At 41.5% G+C, this 18119-nt stretch overlaps 1 protein-coding gene across 2 annotated transcripts in view; it reads left to right on the top strand.

Moving 5' to 3' along the window:
- CDKAL1 (CDK5 regulatory subunit associated protein 1 like 1) overlaps positions 1-18119 on the top strand; it is a 480236-nt gene that overhangs the window by 315349 nt on the left and 146768 nt on the right. For both annotated transcript variants that reach the window (XM_054985473.1, XM_054985474.1), the window contains one exon: positions 5758-5903. In XM_054985473.1, coding sequence (XP_054841448.1) covers positions 5758-5903 — 146 coding nt within the window. The remainder of the gene's footprint in view (positions 1-5757; positions 5904-18119) is intronic.

Consider the following 18119-nt stretch of genomic DNA (forward strand, 5'->3'; position numbering starts at 1 on the left):
TAAAAGTAGAATAGCGAATAAGGCACAATTAATTTTATATCCATGGCTGAACACCTGATTCTGTTAGGCCAGCCTCTCCCCTTCCCAGATGTAATCTTAGCAGTGCTCCCCTTGGTTTCCTGTTTCTGATCCCAATAAGGTTTTTTTTTAAAGCCCAGAAACAATAATCCTACAACTTGTCATGCCATTTGTGTAATTATTCTGCCTTTTCCTCGCTGGCCAATCCCTCCCTTCCATACATTTCTCCAATTCAGCTTGCTTTTTCAGGTGTTTTCTTCATTTTCTCTACTCTCTTCCTTTCACCCCTTTCCTTACGCAGAGTCCCAAAGATGCAGCTCCATTGCATTGCCATACAGCTATGGGAGTTAGGTAGCATGATAAGGGTTTCTATGTTACTTATTTCACCCAGAACCATGCCATTTTACCCTTTTGTCCTGGTGCGCCTCATCATTCCAGTCAACTTCTACAGTTCACTAAACCAATACTGCCCATTAAGCTGTCACTGAATTCCAGAGTCCTGACTGCCAGCACCATCCTGTCACCCAGAGTGTAACCTAGTAAGCTCTGAATACCATAGCAGAGAGCCCCAAACTGTTGTCCTGGCATCCCTGCTCATCCTACTCTAACTTTAGTAGCCTCTCCTTTCTATAACCCCCAAATCTTAGCCTTATACCATTAACTGCATCTCTTATAGGGACCAAGAAGAAGGGCACGTTGAATTTAAAAAAATAAGAAGAAAAACGTTGAAGGAGAAAAGCAGGCCATAGAGAAGAAAAATTAAGAAGCAGTTGTACAGTGGGTGTTATATGAGTAATGCTTGCTGTGATCTCTTGTCACTCTACCTGGTCCCTTCTTTCACCCAGAAACTTACTTAGGCTATTTGTCCTGTTCTGCTCAGTTTCTTGGATCCTTGCCTGGTCCAGCTTTCCATGGTGCCTTCTTTATTATTTCACATCATCTGGCCAAAGTTGCTGCTCCCTTACAGTCTTTCACAGCCACGTAATGGAATCAGTAAAGAACAATGGATTGGAGCGTACAGAGCTATAGTAGAAGCAGAAGCATGATGCATGAGTGGAGAAGGCCTCTTCCACTAGAGGAAAGTGCCTGTACTAATGAGACATCTCCTGAGGATCCAGCCCAGTAGTGTTTATTTTCAGTTTGGTATCACTTGTTGCATCCATTCCTTCCAAAGGACGCTCTGCAACAATTTCTACATGTAACCACATTCTTAAACATATATGTAGCATGGAGCTGCTATGCAGAGGAAGAAGGTTGGAGCTGAAATATCAGTGCCCATTCTAGATGCACGAAATTTAAGGTATCATCAAACACTGTATGTGAGACTAGGAATGTGCACTATAAAAATTGGTATTTGGGGGATTCATGTTTCAGGAAGGCCATAAAATAGGTATTCCAGATACTGAGGTCCTTAAATACTGGTTTGATATTGGGGTCTGGGTTTTTGCTGGGATTCTGAAATGAACTGGGTCTGTTATTCCCTGTGGGGAAATCTTTCAAGAGACTGCTAGAGGCAGCAGAAGACACCCGCTCAAGAAGCTGCAGCTGTTTGCTGCAGCTTTTAGCCCTTCAGGTGGAAGTTTCCCGTGCAGCAGGAGGGAGGGGGACAGAAGGAGGCAACTCTCACAAGCGAATGGCACTGTGTTAGGGAGAGGTCAATTGTCTGTCTTGTCAAGACTATTCTCTCATGGTTTATGCTATCAGGTTGGTTCTGCTTGGATTCTCTGGTTTGGGGGGCTTTATTAGTTCTTTTTGTGAGGATTTGGGTAAGTGGTGCTCTTTATATGTTTGGCATTGGTTTCTTTGCCCTGGAGAAAGCACTGGATTCCCTCCCCCTCATAGGAGAGTGACTGGGGGGGCCTTGTTCGGGGGCTTGTTGAACTGAACCCCTTGACCCAATCTACTTGCAACTTCAGAGGGTCTTTACAGGACTGTTAACCCTTACTCTGCTGCAATTTGGATGTCATTTGCACCAAAAACAGCCCTTCTAGCCCTTCCCAAAAGATCCCCCCATAGAGAATGATTGACTCTTAATCATTTGTAATGCCATGAACACCAATACTAGTCTATCTGAGAATCTTGGATTTGATTGCAATTGCCATATATTTTGGACCAGATTTACTGAATCACCCACAAGGGACTTACCTTATAATGTCTCTGTTTTTGGAGTATGAGTGAATTCTTAAAACTGAAGATTTTTTTAAACGCTAGAATTTTTATTGTCTTCATAGTCCAGCCGAAATTGATTCCCAAAGTGGCTTCCAACAATTGAAACCCAGAAACACTATTCTGTCTAATTCCTCTTGTTTGATTGTTAAGAGAGATTTAAATACAGACTTTTCCATTCTTAAATCTTGTGCTCAGTGTGTCAAGCCTCTGTCAATCATTTGTAATGCCATCTGCCTGTGGTGAATCTTTGGAGCCGAGGCTCATTTTGTTTGTGGATTAGCAGCAGGGAGATCAGCATTAACTGAGTGTTTGTATATTTCTGGTGGCCAATCTAAGCAGCACTAGAAAAACACAGTTTTACACACACACAAATTATTATTTTGTTAAAATAAAATGCATATCTTGAGGACTTCTGTTGGTTCAAGACACCAGGGCAGAATGTACAGATCAAATGTATACTTTTGCATCATTAAATATCTCCAAGTTTTCTTTTAATATTTGTTCATTCATTAATAACCAAATGAGATATCACTGTACCAGTTATTTATATTCTGATGGGTAATTAAAGTTTCACCAGCCGCCACCTCTGCTCTTACAGAACTGTCATTTGACTTGAATGCATAAAATCCTTTGTGTGCCTTGATAGATTACCTGACGCATTTTCTGCTTTGCAACAGCATCTAAATAATCTGCAGCAACACAACTTGCTTCATTAGTATTTGTAGAGAAGGGGTTTTTTTTAGTTTTATTTACAGTTTTATACTTTATTTACAATTTTATATTTTATGTTTTATTTACAATTTTATGTTTTATTTACAATTTTAAAAAATTAGAATGAGAGGAATCAAATAAATAGGGAGCTTAATGAATCTGTTTAGATTTCCTGTAGTTGATCTTTGTTTTTGGTTTTGTATGTTAACTTTGCTGCTGTTACTGCAAATGTGATTATATGCAAAAGAGGAAGAGGAAAAAGGGAAACTTTCTATTGCATGATATTTCTTTTCTATTATAATAACCTTGGGTTAAATTAAAAACAAAACCATAGAAGAGTGTTGGCAAGAGGGTTGGAAGTTTGCATGAACTTGAACCTTGGAACTAGGGAACCTGACACAAACAATTTAAGATATTTCATCCTTGCATTTTGCCAGGTTTTCTGGAACAGGTAGATTGCCTACCAGCAAAGGTGCTACAGCCATTGAAAGGATATGGCTACCTGTCTTCTGGTTATCTGTGATTTATCTTCTATAGAGCTACCTTTTATCCTTTTGCCTGCATGACAGCTACTTGCCCTGTTGTCTGTGCCTTATGTATTCTTTACATAAGGTTGCCAATTCTTAAGTTAGGAAATGCCTGGAGATTTGGGGATGGAGCCTGGGGAGGAAAGGATTGGGGAGGGGATGATATAATGCAATAGACTCTACACTCCAAAGCAGGCATTTTCTCCAGGGGAACTGATCTCTGTTGCCTGGAGATGGGGTTGCCAGGAAACATCGTGGGGACAGGGGATCCCCATCTCCCAACCTCTGCCCCCACCACCACTCACTTGGCCAGCAGGGGGAAGAAGCTCAGAGAATGGACCAGGAGGCAAAAAACCTCCTGGGCAAGCATGCAGCACACTCCCATCAGCTGTGACGATATCACTTCCTTAAGTGATGTCATAGCGCCCAGCAGCAGGCATGCTCCCACAATTCACAGGGGCCTAAATTGGCTCCTATGAAGGGCAGGAGCATGCCTGCCACCAGGTGCAATGACATCACTTCCATAAGTGACATCATTGCGTCCTGCCAGGAGTGTGCACGTGTAAAGATGGTTAAGGTAAGTGCCAGGTCCTCCCCTCCCCCGCTGGGAGGGTAAGAAGGCCTGGCAATGTTACCTGGAAAACTGTTGTAATTCTGGGAGATCTCCAGGCCAAATCTGGAAGTTGGTAACCCTAACTATCGGTGTCCTCCAAATTGACTTTCTGTGGGAGACCTGTGGGCTGAATGTAAACTTGAGGCCTCCCTTCAAACTGGGGCCTGAGTGCTTCTTCTTTACTGTTTCTGGAAGCTTTTTTGCCTATTTCTGGGTGGCCTCACTTTTACAGTTTTGTGGGGGCATCATGGGGAAAGATCGTGTCCACTGCCACACATTTTTCGTCCTCTCTCAGCTCCCACCTGTTACTTTTCTGTGTGACAGACCTAGGCTCATTATATACTAATGAACTGTCCTTAGGGACCTGTCGTCAGAACTGTGGTTTATGAGTCTTGCCGGTTTATTGATTTCCCCCCACCCCCAAAGTTTAATTTTTTTAAGTGGGGCAAATCTAGTCAGTTTAGAAGGATTAGGGTTATGCAAAGGGTCGTGCAAATTGAAACATATGTAAATGTTTTCGCTATTGCATGTTTTATTTTGCTGATGTATGACCATAATAAACAATTCATTTATATAAATAGTAGCATTTATCAAGCTGTACATGCAACAGAATTGGAGGAATTGTAATAGCAAGGCTAATTCATATATACGTATGCTTATTAAATGATTGCCTCGTCAGCTGTTGAGTTGCATGTATGAATAAATTACCACACATGGAACTTTCATTCACTTCACTTTGCTTCCACTTTTCAGTTAAAGGCATTTCACATATTCCACTGTGAGCCATCAGCGTGTATAAAAATAGCCCTGTCTTCCATGTATACTTGTATCAGGGGCCAACTATCCTTCATTATTTTGAACCATCTCCTTTAGGGGTGTGCACCGGGGAAATATTTGGTTTTCCTGCTTCAGGTTTACCCGAAGCGGGAAAAAGATGCAGAATAACCCTTCAGGTTTGGGTTATCGGAAATAGGTTCCACCCTGAGCCCCCCTTCCCCCAACCCCACTTACCTTTCCTAAAATCTGCAGCCGGCGCCACCCACGCTGCTGCTTCGGCCGCCGCCGCAGCCAGCAGGGCGGCGTGGAAGGCCACAGCTGGTGCCTCCACTGCCCACACTGCTGCTTCGGCCGCCATGGCAGCCAGCAGGGCGGCTTGGAAGGCCACAGCTGGCGCCTCCACTGCCCGCACTGCCGCTTCAGCTGTCGCAGCAGCCAGCAGGGTGGCAGGGAAGGCCGTTGGCGGCACTGCTGCTTCCACCGCCACCAGGATGTCACTGGTACGTGGGGTGGTGGTGGGAGGGAGCCCTTTAAAAAGGCCCCCAACACAATCCAAATCGCTTCAGGAAGCTTTGATTCAGTATTTCCAAATTGGGGGCATTATACTGGCCCTGATTCAGAAATATCGAATCTTTATGAATCGGGCTCGGTTTGGGGTTTTTCCCGAACCAGGAACCCGAAGCGCACACCCCCTTTCCACTCTCCAAAGTCTTAGCTAATCCCTGTGTTCCCACATCTTATCCCAAAACAATTAAGTGTTCTGTTGCTGCTAAGTTTTTAAAAATGTTTTTACTTTATCTAATAGGAAAAACAAAATCTGGTCTATTGAGGTGCGCTTTAACAGTAGTTAAAGTGTTTAGAGACATTTATGGGGGTTTTTTTGCATAGTGATTCATGGAAGCATTATTGAGGCAATTTCAAAAGTTGGCTTTTATTTTCTAGGAAATGGCAAAAATTCTCAACCATCCACGAGTGTATGCTTTTCTCCATGTGCCTGTTCAAACTGCTTCTGATAGTATACTCATGGACATGAAGAGGGAATACTGTGTGGCAGACTTCGAAAGGGTAGTGGATTTCCTTAAAGAAAAGTAAGTTTCTTAATGCTTACCCAATAATCAACAGGTTCTTTTTCAGGTTCCAGGACATGCAGGTTACATGCAGATACCTGCAATTTCACAGCTAAGGTAGAAAAAAGAACACATTTTCTATGACTTCAGAGTTTTTGTTTTTCCTACAGTTACTTTGATTTGGTTTGTTCTTTTACTAGAGCCTTAAATATATAGCTTGCATTGTTATATAATGTACTCCGAAATGTGTTAATGGATTGCTATTCTGTTTCAAATTACTTTTATGCCTGAGTTGCTTTATATAGAATGTTTGGAATTCACTTCATTGAAATCTTCTTTAATGCATCTTTTCAGGATAGTTGACATTGCATGCAAAAAACTGTGCAAGCCACAATAATATAATTGGATAATATTATCTCAAGTTGCTTTTTGTTTCCTGCCTGTACTATAGGTTGTGTTTTGTGTGTTAATCCTAGGCATTTGCTTTAGCAAATTATGACAATTTATGGCTGTGCTTCCCAAGTCCTTTTCCATAATGGCATGAATTATTTTGACAACAGTAGAAGTCTGTTTAAAAATACATTAGGTTGGCTCTAACATGCACAAAGAACTGTATGTTTATCTAAGAAATATCTGTAGCAGCCAACAATAGTTAGTTTAGACATTTGTGTAACAGTTGAATATTGAGAAATAGGGACTGACCATTTACTGAATATTGTACAGATTTCATATGGAATAACAAACTACTTAAAGCCATTTTATTTGGAAATATCAATAGAAAGATATATAGAAAAGTTCGTATTCTATTAGTCACTGTTCTGTCCACTAAATAACTTTGTTACGGGTTTTGAGTTTCCTGTAAATCTTATATATTATTAGTGAAGTGGCCCTGACCTGAGAATACTTAAATCCAGAGACTGGAGCCATGAATGAACAAGAGAGCCAGTTTAGCGTAGTGGTTAAGAGCAGCGGGACTCTAATCTGGAGAACCAGGTTTGATTCCCCACTCCTCCACTTGTAGCCAGCTGGATGACCTTGGGTCAATCACAGCTTCTTGGAGCTCTCTCATCCCCACCTACCTCACAGGGTTATTGTTGTGGAGATAATAATAACATACTTTGTAAACCACTCTGAGTGGGTGTTAAGTTGTCCTGAAGGATGGTATATAAATCAAATGTTGTTGTTGTTATAAGACAGATCATCATACACACCTGAAAAATACCTCAAGTTTGCAGGAAAAAAATGAAATCTAAAAAAAAATACATTGGAGGTTTAACAAAAAATCCCAAAATGATTAAAGGAGCTTCTGTAGCTTTAATCAGATGCCCTCAGTCTCTGTTGCTAGGCAACCAAGTAACGTCTGTATTCCAGGCTTGGTTTCCATCAGGAAAAGACTGGGGGAGGGGCTGCTTTGACCTTTGAAGGAGGACTCGTGGGGGCCAGGTCCTCTGGCAACAAGTAAGTGGCAGAGTACCAGGTCTGGCTGCTTGCCAGCCAGTGTTCAGCAGAAGCTCCCTCCCCAACAAAAGCCAGTGTAGTGTAGTAGTTATGGTTTCATAGTAGGATCTGGGAGACCCAAGTTCAAATCACCACTCTGCTGTGGAAGCTCACTGGATAACATTGTTCCAGGCACACACATTCAGCCCAACCTTCCTCTCAAGGTGGGGATAATATGGAGACAAGTGAAATGATGTAAGCTGCTCTGGGTCGCCATTGTGAACAATGTATATAAATGTATATGTATATAATGTATATAAATGAAGCAAATTAATAAAGATAGATGAAAGGAGGGTAGATAAAAGGTAGGTTGTTCAGTGGATTTGAAGGAGACAAGGACATAGGGAAAGGTGGGCATATGGAAGCTGTCAGGGCGAGGGAAAAAGGAAATCGTGTGGGGAAAGAGATACAGGGAAAAATGAAGTACCTCACAGAAGTCCTACAGGGTCCCCACTATGCAACTGGACCTGACTCAACCAGCACCATGCAACTGGGTTAAAGCAGAGAGGCGACCTGGGGTGGAAGGGGGAAAGGTGCAGACGGGGGGGCAGACAAAGGTGTTGGGAAGGAGACAAGGCAGCAGGAAAAGGAGAGAGGCTCTGGGGCAGGGAAGGGTTAGAGGACATGGTTGGGGAAGAGGAAAATGAGACCCCCCCCTTCCCCTGTAAGTCCTTGCAGGTCTCCCACTTGTACTTGCTGAATACTCATTTATTTATTTATTTATTTAGAAAGCATATATCCTGCCTCTCCCGAGAACCTGCTCAAGGCGACTTACAAAAGTAATCCACTAAAGCATTTGTAAAACTAGTATCATAGAATCAATAAGAATAGAAATTGGCAGCAGTTAAAATAATAATGGTTAACAGGAAATAAATCGGAGGGGGGATCCCCCTGGCTGTTAGCTCTTCATCAGGACTCTAGAAGAATGTGGTCTGGGCATCAGGTCTCTGGAAGTATATCAGATGGCTTCATCTGTGTGTGGATGGGTTGGGACTAGGATGAGGGACCACGTGGAACCTCAGATACTGCTCTGACCTTTACACAGGGAGAAGTGAAATACAAATTAAATAAATATGCTTTCTTGAATTAAGTTGAATTATTTTGTAGTCATTGTGATGTTGTGTGCTGTTGTAATATACTGAATTTACTACTCTTACATAGCAATCCTAAGCAGAAGGCTTAGACCAGAGTATCTCTATGTATTGTCGAAGGCTTTCACGGCCGGATAACGATGGTTGTTGTGGGTTTTCCGGGCTGTATTGCCGTGGTCTTGGCATTGTAGTTCCCGATGTTTCGCCAGCAGCTGTGGCTGGCATCTTCAGAGGTGTAGCACCAAAAGACAGAGATCTCTCAGTGTCACAGTGACACTGAGAGATCTCTGTCTTTTGGTGCGACACCTCTGAAGATACCAGCCACAGCTGCTGGCGAAACGTCAGGAACTACAATGCCAAGACCACGGCTATACAGCCCGGAAAATCCACAACAACCACAGTACTGATTTTGATAGACCAATAGTCTGATAAGGGAGATTTATGTGTTTACTGACGAGTGTGTCTTGGAAAGCTGTTTATGAGTACCTGTGAAGCCAGTGCAGAGACAATCCACCATTTCCTTCTTTGGTGCTAACGTGAAGAAATGGGATAACCTATGTAATATTGAACCTGAGTGGAGTGCCAAATAATCCTATATATGGTAGTGGGTAGAGTGCCCCCCCTCACTCCTGCTTCCTCTTCTCTCTGTCCACCTAGCTCTGTAGTGGCCACATCTTTTCCTCTCTTTCCTATCCCTTGCTTTCCCAGTAGCTTTAGCAGATCCGTCTTCTCTTTCTAGCATCTCTTGGCAATCAGCATAGAACTGCATGGTGCACCCACTCTCATCCTCCACAGCTGGGATGTGCCGGTTAGGGGAGGTTCCACATTGAAGAGTGATTTATGCTGAAAGACAGAGAATGTTTGCATGCTCCAAATTAACAGCTGCTAGATACAGAAGGGAGGACTAGGCAGAGGCTGCACAACTGAGTCATGCTTATCAGAGGGGACTCTTCATCATGAGGAAGGCAGAGAGATTGGCTGCTGTTCATCTCCCAAAGTGAGATAGGGTTATTCTCTCCTTAGTAAATCAAGTTAGAGCTTGGGGGTGCTCTTGGACCTGGTCTTGTTGATGGATAAACAGGTAGGCACTGGACATTTCTACATGGGTTAACTGTTCCAGGTTCATTGCTGCTCAGAAGCAGGTTTTTTTCCTGCTTCCCCACAACATTTAGGTTCATTCATACATATCCTCAGGTTTCCCCCACACTTTTGTGATCTTTTTGTTTTGCTGCATAGTTTTGGGAAAGATTGAAGTAAAGCCTGGATGGCTGCTGTGTGGGTGCGAAATTTTGGATTATCCCACCCACATGGTAGCCATTTAACAAGGGCTTTTATTTATCTATCTCCCTGGCTTTAATTTTTTTTAAGTCTCTCGCCCCTCCTGTTGTGGAGATGTAAGGGGAATGGCGTGTCTGCAACAAAAGAGACTAGAGACTTACCCTTTTTTAAAATTAAAGGTTGGAAATTCAGATAGTCTGGTTACACATTTTTATAATGGTATACTGCTGTAATGATATTTGGTGATATTCCTATTCAATGTTCAGTTGACAATTTAAAAAAGAAACATATTTGAAAAAGCTCCGGTGGTTCTTATGATGGCAGATGGCCAAGGCTGGGGGACTGGCGCAAGGAAACCAATGGAAGTCTTCTTGATACAGCTGCACTGTATTGGGAAACTACACAAACCCTTAAGGAAACCACCACTGTTCCTTGGAGCACCTTATTTCAGGTTCCTCTAGCTCATGAACTTGTCCAGACTAGCCATACTAATCCATGTTACTACTTGGAAGCTTCAGATAGTACACAGTGCCAAAATCAGGCACTCACATCATGTATCTCCAGTGCTCTGTCAACGACATTGGTAACCTGATTCTGGGCCCAAATCAAATGCTGGCTTAAAAGCCCTTCACTTTTTAAGGCCCTCATACTGATTGAACTGCATCTCCTTGTATACTCCCACATAGCCACTACATTCGTCAGACTGCCTTCCCTTTGAGGTGCATCTCTAGGATCATCCATTTGAAACAGGTTGGTCACGAGCTTTTTCTGTGGTAGCTCCAGTCGCCTGGAATGACTCTAAAGAATGGATGTGGAGAGTACCTTTATTCTCTGCATTTAGGAAGATTTGTAAAGACAGAGAGCCAGTGTGGTGTAGTGGTTAAAATTATAGACTAGGATCTGGGAGACCCAAGTTCGAATCCTCTTTCTGCTATGGAAGTTTGCTGCGTGAGCTTGAGCCAGTCACAAGGTTGTTGTGAGGATAAAATACAGGAGAGGATAATGATGTAAGCTGTTTTGGGTTCCCATAGGGAGAAAGGCAGGGTATAAATGAAGCAAAAGAAATAATAGATAACAACTTTTATTTCAGAGGGTGTTTGGTAGAGGGTAAAATGTTTTGGCAGATCTTGCCCCGTTTTTAATCTGTGCACTGTTTTTGTCTTGTTAATGGGGTGTTATGTTGGGTGGGGGTTTTTGTCCTTGAGACTTGTTTTGTATTATTAGCTGTTTGAGTCTAACAAAGTAAGGTGGGATATAAATACCTTAAATAACCATATGACAAGCATGGCAAGTGGATTTGTGGTCATGCAAGACATTGTACACGCAAGAACCCCAGTATCGCTCCAGCAAATTCAGAGTCCCCCTTGACTGCTTCCTGTTTTGAACTACAGTAGACTCTCACCATTTGTAGATTTACAACTTGCAGTTTTACTATTTGCAGTCCACAACCCAACCTGGTAATGCAGCTAACCCTGAGCACATGACCCCTCCAATGCATTGGGAGAAAAAGTTAGAGCAAAAGCATGCAGGCCTCGACTCCTGCTTCTGCATGATCACACTTTATCAGCACTCTGCCTACCCATGGAGGAAGTGTGCACATCTGATGAGTTTTGCAGCAGCCGTCTCACCTGCCAGCCAGATGACTCATATGCCAGCCGCCTGCTGCAGCATTGCTTTGTGGACTGGCAAGGTGACCACCACTGTGAGACTCGCCCAGGCCAGGCATCCTTTGTAAGGGGGAGTGCAATGAGGACAGCAGACTGGGTTTCTCCAGGGACAATTTGGCATCCTAGTCCACTCCTACTGGCAGGAGACTTCCCCTTGCCTACCAATATTCATGGATTTTGCCTTTTATGGTGATTCTAGGAACAAATCTCTCACAAATGCTGAGAGTCTGCTTTATACCATTTGAGCTAAGTCAGCAAGTGGAAAGAATTAATATGAAAAACTACATTTATTTTAATAATATAAATGTCCCAATTTGAATTAATTCATAGGTTGTTTGAGACAATTATTTATGTTGTGATTGGCTGTTTATCTGGGTTATTTTCTTCAAATAATGCATCAATCTAATTTATGCTTCATTGGAAGTTGCATATGTTCTAGGCTTAAAGCTGATTGATAAATCTTTTCATGGTTAAATGCTTGCAGCTAGTGTTGGAATAGCATCTTGCTGTTAGATGACCTAGTAAAGCTGTTGAAGTATGCTAACATATTGAGTGATGTAAAAACTTACTCAGTCATGCAATCGTATAACATATTCAGTCATACAATCATATAATATGCATGTAATTAGTAACAGTCAAATTTGGCAACTAGATAATCAATAAACATCAGTCATAATTAATTTTCCATTTGCTTTTTAAAAAAAATTAACCACATTTTGCAGTCCAGGCTCTTTTAATAAAAATATTTTTTTAATTAAACGTATTAAATTTCTGCATCTGTATCTGATGGTAGCTAACAGTTTCTAGAAAGCTTGAGAAATTGTTTCCAGTAAAAAGAAACCAAGCAAGTGAGATCTGCAAGAGGGAGAGACTTTATGGATATTTGAACCAGCTCACATCTGCAAAGCTCATTTATTTTTACTTTTGTATTTAGGGAGGTCTTTATTTATAGTGTCTCATCTCCTAGAAGCAGCCAGCTGTGACCTTCCAACATCACTGTTCCCATATAGACATCTCATCATAGACACTGGAGTGTTAAAACATTTCACCAGATGCCTGCCGTCTCTACCAATAATATATTGTATTAATAGAACATCTATGTGTGCGTTCCAGTAGTCCTGCTCATTAATTTTCCCCCCTCTCCCACCACCTGGATATTATAATGTAATGCAGTAACATGGCTGCCAATACAAGAAGTGGTATCGGTCAAAATTTCAAGGTAGAGTCTCTGACATTGAAAATCACAATACACAAACATCATGAAAGTCCATGTTTCCTCTTTTTTTAAAATCAAGTAATTTTCATGGAATATGTGGGACCTTAGTAAAAGAAGTAGTTCCCCGCAGTTGCCATGTGACTGTGCAAAGTACATTAAAATGAGTGCATGCCCATTCAGAAATATATCATCTAGAGGCACCCAGAACTTGGCTTTCATGTGGCTGCTTTTCATAGTGAATTTAGAATATAGTTATTAGGTGTTAATTTAACAATTTACCACCAAGGTGGGGTATCTTTAGGGGGCGGGGTGTAATCATATGTCCAGTTTTTTCTTGAACTAGCAGTCTATCAATGTTTCAAAGAATGAAAATGCAGTTTTTCATCATTCAAGACACAAACCATAATTAGATTTTTTTGTTTAAAAAAGTAAGAAGAAAATTTACCTTTACTTTGTATTTCTAAAATGTACACAGCATTGGTTTTCTTGCAGATTACTTCTGGAGATTAGGAGTAATTAGAAAATTATTTTTAGCTGAACAGTGTTCTCAGTCTAAATGTCACATTCTTCATTCACTTCACTAGACACGTGTCAACTTCTTCATCTTAGCAAATAGTGATGAAAAAGTTCTACTGTTAGTATGGAGGTAATCTGCTGGAGCTGCAAAATGCTAGTAATGAGTATGAGCTCTGCCTGTCAGACCTGTGTGTGTGTTATGTGCCATCAAGTTGCTTCCAGATTATGGCAACCCTATGAATGAAAGACCTCCAGAATGTCCTATCATTAACAGCCTTGCTCAGATTTTGACCTTCCAATATCACTGTTTCCATCACTTCTTTTATTCAGTCCAGCCGTCTCATTTTAGGTTTTCCTCTTTTCCTACTACCTTCAACCTTTCCTAGCATTAATGACTTTTCCCAACAGTCTTGTATTCTCATGATTTTGAACAATTTCTTCATTGTTAACCTCAAAATTGTGTAATTCCTCAGTAGTCACTGCTTTTGTCTTCTTGATGTTCAGCTATAATCCTGTTTTGGCACATTCTTCTTTTTTTTTTTATAAATTTTTTATTTTTCAGTATACTACACAACACTACAATAACACTACACAAGACTATCACAAGGAAAGGGAAAGGATGAAGAGAAAGGGAAAGGGCGGGGAAAAGGGGACATAAAGGGAAGGATAAACTACATTCAACACTACACTTCAATGTTTTCCCTTCATACTGCCATAATAGAAAAAAATAGCTCAATAAAATAATGATGGGGTGGTTAATCATACAGATTACACATTTCAAATTCTAATTAAACTTTCCTCCCCCTTCTGGGTCCCGGACGCAATTCTCTCTGTGCAACCGCAGCTGCGGTGCTCCCCCCCCCCCCCCGGGCTTCTCCTTTTCTTCGTTCTTGGTACACTGGAATTCCGGGTTTTTATCCTCAAAATCCTTTAGTTGATCTTCTGATAGTATCTTATAGGCTTGATCTTTATGTCTAAACCATATTCCTTCCGGAAGTAACCATTTATACTTTATTCCATGGTCCCTCAGAAGAGCTGCGAACTTTTTGTACTTAAAACGTCTTTTCCGGACTAGAAATGGAACGTCCTTTAAAATCTTGACTTTAAGACCCATAAAGTCCAAATCCGCATTGTATGAGTTATATAGGATAGTGTCCCGAATCTTTTTAAATGAAAAGTCAATAATGATCTCGCGAGGCAACTGTCGCTTTGTTGCATATTTTGAAGAAGCCCAACGGACCTCCAAAATGGCGCTTTTAACCTCATCTTTAGTTGTCCTCGCGGGTGTCGCCAGTAGTTCCGAGACCAAATCCCACAGATCCTCATTTTCCTCCTCTTTCACATTTTGGAGACGCAAAGTTGTCTGCGTTCGTTCCACCTGTAGCCCGATCAGCTGGTTCTCCACCAACTTCAGCTCTTTTTTCGTAGCCTTCACAAGTGACGCACTTTCCAGAGCAGACTTCTCTGCCCCCCCCGCTACTTCCTTAATGGTTTTCACTTCACTTTCAATTGAGCCCACCCTTTGATCAGTTTCGTTCAGCTTGTCAACAAAGGGTTTTATGGCTTCCACCACCGCCCTGCGCACCAACTCTTCGAGCGACTCTCCCTTCTGCAAGGTAGCCGAGATTGACTTACCGAGAGCGGGACTTTGCTTCTTTGCTGCCATTTGGGGGGGGGGCACCAGCCAGGTCCTGGAACTCACCGAAGGGGAAGAGCGAGTCTTCTTCAGATCAACCTCTCCTTCACAAACGCTTGTAGAACAGAAGGGATTCGCTTGTTTACAGGCTTCCGCCTGTTTCTTTTATTTGCCGTTTCTCGTTGCCCGGCGGCACTCAAGGCGCCGCGCACGTCTGCCGGCCTCCATAGGGACAAACGGGCAATTCCCCCCCCCGCATTGATTCCGGGAGGTTCTTCCCGCAGCGTCCCGGACCCTGCCTCCCTACCTGGGAGTCCTGCGGGCTAATCCTTGCAGATCAGCCGCCCGGTCAGGGTGCCCGGTCGTTTCCTCCCGGACCTGCCGAGAGGAGCGTCCGGCATGGCTGAGAAAGCGAAACCGAATCCTGTTTTGGCACATTCTTCTTTAACTATCAGTAGTCGTTTCAAGTCTTCACTATTTTCTGCCAGTAACGTAGTGTTATTTGCATATCTCAAACTGTTAATGTTCTTTCCTCGAATTTTCACTCCAGCTTCTTCTAAATCTAATCCAGATTTCTTTATGATATGTTCTGCATATAGGTTGAACAAATAGGGAGATAATATACATTCTTGTCTGACACGTTTGCCAGTTGGAAACAATTACGTTGCTCTGGGCATCCTTTCAGCTTTAATCCAGTCCCATCATTAAGAACAGCACTATTTGAACGTTTCCTTGACTCTTCCCCAGTAGCCAATTGAGTACCATCTGATCAGAAGGTCCTGTCCTCCAGCACTATACCTTCTTTCATTTTGGATTGTCTTATCATAGCGTTTTTGAGGTAAGAGATGATCAGAAGTTATTTACCATGGCTGCTTTCTGCTCAGCACTAACCAGAGTTAGCTGAGGTGACACTGCCATTGTCTGTGAAAGATCCTCTGCCAGTGTCATCTTCTACTACTGATACTGCCCAGTAACTAACCTTCAAGGATTCTTCTGCCCAATCACCATTGGAACAATGCCCAATGTTCCAACACTGGAACTACCCAAAGTCAACCAATTCCCCCCCCCCAATTGTGAACCCCCCAAAGATTTGTAGATCACACAATGGGGTGCTTTATGGCCCTGTTAAGAATAACTTACCTAATTCAGTGTTTAAAATTTATAAAGATGAATTGGTACTGGTGATGTGAAATATTTTTTCTTTGAAAATCGGGATATGATAACTAATAACTTACAAATCATTATGTGAGGCATTTTAGTGCATAGCAGTATACTATATACAGATTTTTATAAATCTAAATTTTGATATATGCAGACTTGTGGATTCAGTACAAAAAGATAGCATTCTTCACCCTATGCTTATTTTTAAATGATGGCATATAAGAATTGTTAGCAGAAGCAATTTTTGAAAACCACTTTCAGATTAATTACAGTCCTTTGCTGATCCTTCTTCATTTACAGACCACTGATCCAGTAGATCTTAATGCCTTTCAAATGAATGATTCTTAATGGATTTTTAAAATATAGCTTTTCTAGTGGTTCATTCACTTAGTGCAGTAGAATTATCATTTTAAATGCTTGGTGAAATTTTCAAAATCTCATATTTATTTAAATTTGTGTTACTCTGTGCCAGATGCCAGTCCAAGAGAACTGTCTTATAGAGCTCCAAAATACTAATGCTTGCATTTATGTGAATCTGTGAATATAAGGACTTTTATTACTGTGATGTTCTTCTTACTAACATCTGTTAACATGAGTCAACAATGGTATTATTTAAAATAAGAGAACACTGTCAGGCCCAACCTACAGCTGCTGATGGGAATTCGGTGGCTGGGGCTCCCAAGTGTCTTTTTCTTTTTAAAAAGGTGCCATATAAAAAAGTGCCCAGTGTAGACAGGGTCCATGGAGTGTTAGCCTTTGCTCTCTGTAGTTTTCCCAAGGTGAGAGGATATTGACCCAAGATCACCCAGTGCACTTCCATAGAAGAATGGGAATTCCAACCTGGATCTCTCAGATCTTAGCCCAACATTCTAACGACTACACCATACTGGGTCTCAAAATTCTAGTTAATTAACCAAAGCAACTGTGACATGTATTTAATAATTCCATTTTTCTTCTCCTGTTGCAGCCCACTGAGCCCCCTAAATTTTATTCCTTCTGTTAGTTCCTTAGGAAGAGCTGTGGGGAGGTGGGTGCTACAAAAGGGGGAAATTGCCACTCCAAAGGCTGTGGCCTTTTGTGGAACTGCATGATTGGATACATGCCAGTTCTTGGATCTTTAAGTCATGGCTGCAGTTCCTTGTTGATCTGTTGCAAATTGTTAATCCACAAAAATTTTAGATTCTGAGTCTAGTAGCACCTTAAAGACCTTAAAGACAAGATTTTCTAGGGCATAAGCTATCAAGAGTCAAGTGCTGTTCATCAGATATCATAACTATCCACCTGAAACTATCCACAGAAGTTTGGGTTTATAAAATTTATGTCCCATCAGCTTGCACATTCCATACTCTAAGATGTCTGCTGTGAATCATGCAATCATTGACCTCTAGCCCATTACAAAAAAATTCAACCCCACGTTGTACTTCTTGTTTGTATCAGTTAAACTAGAACTCTTTGGGGCCTAATAATAACATTAATTTATTGTTGAGGGCTGCCCTTCAAAAGTATTTTTTCCAGAATTTTGAGAGAGGTGGTAATTTTCAGTTATTTTGGGCAAAAGACCGAGGCAGGACTCTGTAAAGTGACAGTTCCACCATAGAGGTCATTTATAATGCAAACGTGACTCCTACATCTACTGTTGATAACTGCTGAAGTTAGTTAAGACATAAACAGTGATTGTAAAACTGTAATGTCATTGCATCTATTATTTTGCAGTGAGACTTGGACCTTAACTCAGAAACACTGGCCTGTGACTTTATGTGTTGTTTCTAAAGCTTCCAGACATTCACTTCTTCATTCCATTCATATCTATCATTTATTGTCTAGCCTCCTGCCTGGAGGGGACTTTAGAAAATACAGTGTGTACTTTACTTAAGTTTCTGTATGCAGTTCACTCTTGGTCAAGGAATGTACTTGCTCAAGTGTGTTAGCCTTCCTCCTTCCGTGTAGCTATTTTTCTTTAAAATTCTTTTGGTAATAGCTAAGACCTTATCCATAGAAATAGCATTTGATTACCTTTTTTGTGATGATGGAAAATGAGCTGATTCTTCTCCAACCTACAAAGGGATTGCTATTCATATAAATGCACATCAAATAGCCTATTGGATACATCTTTTAACTCAGCTCAATGGCTTTCAAACTATGTTTTGGGAACCTTGACATTCCTTGATCATTGAT

This window comes from Eublepharis macularius, chromosome 7 (assembly GCF_028583425.1).
Source record: "Eublepharis macularius isolate TG4126 chromosome 7, MPM_Emac_v1.0, whole genome shotgun sequence".
Classification (NCBI taxonomy): domain Eukaryota; kingdom Metazoa; phylum Chordata; class Lepidosauria; order Squamata; family Eublepharidae; genus Eublepharis; species Eublepharis macularius.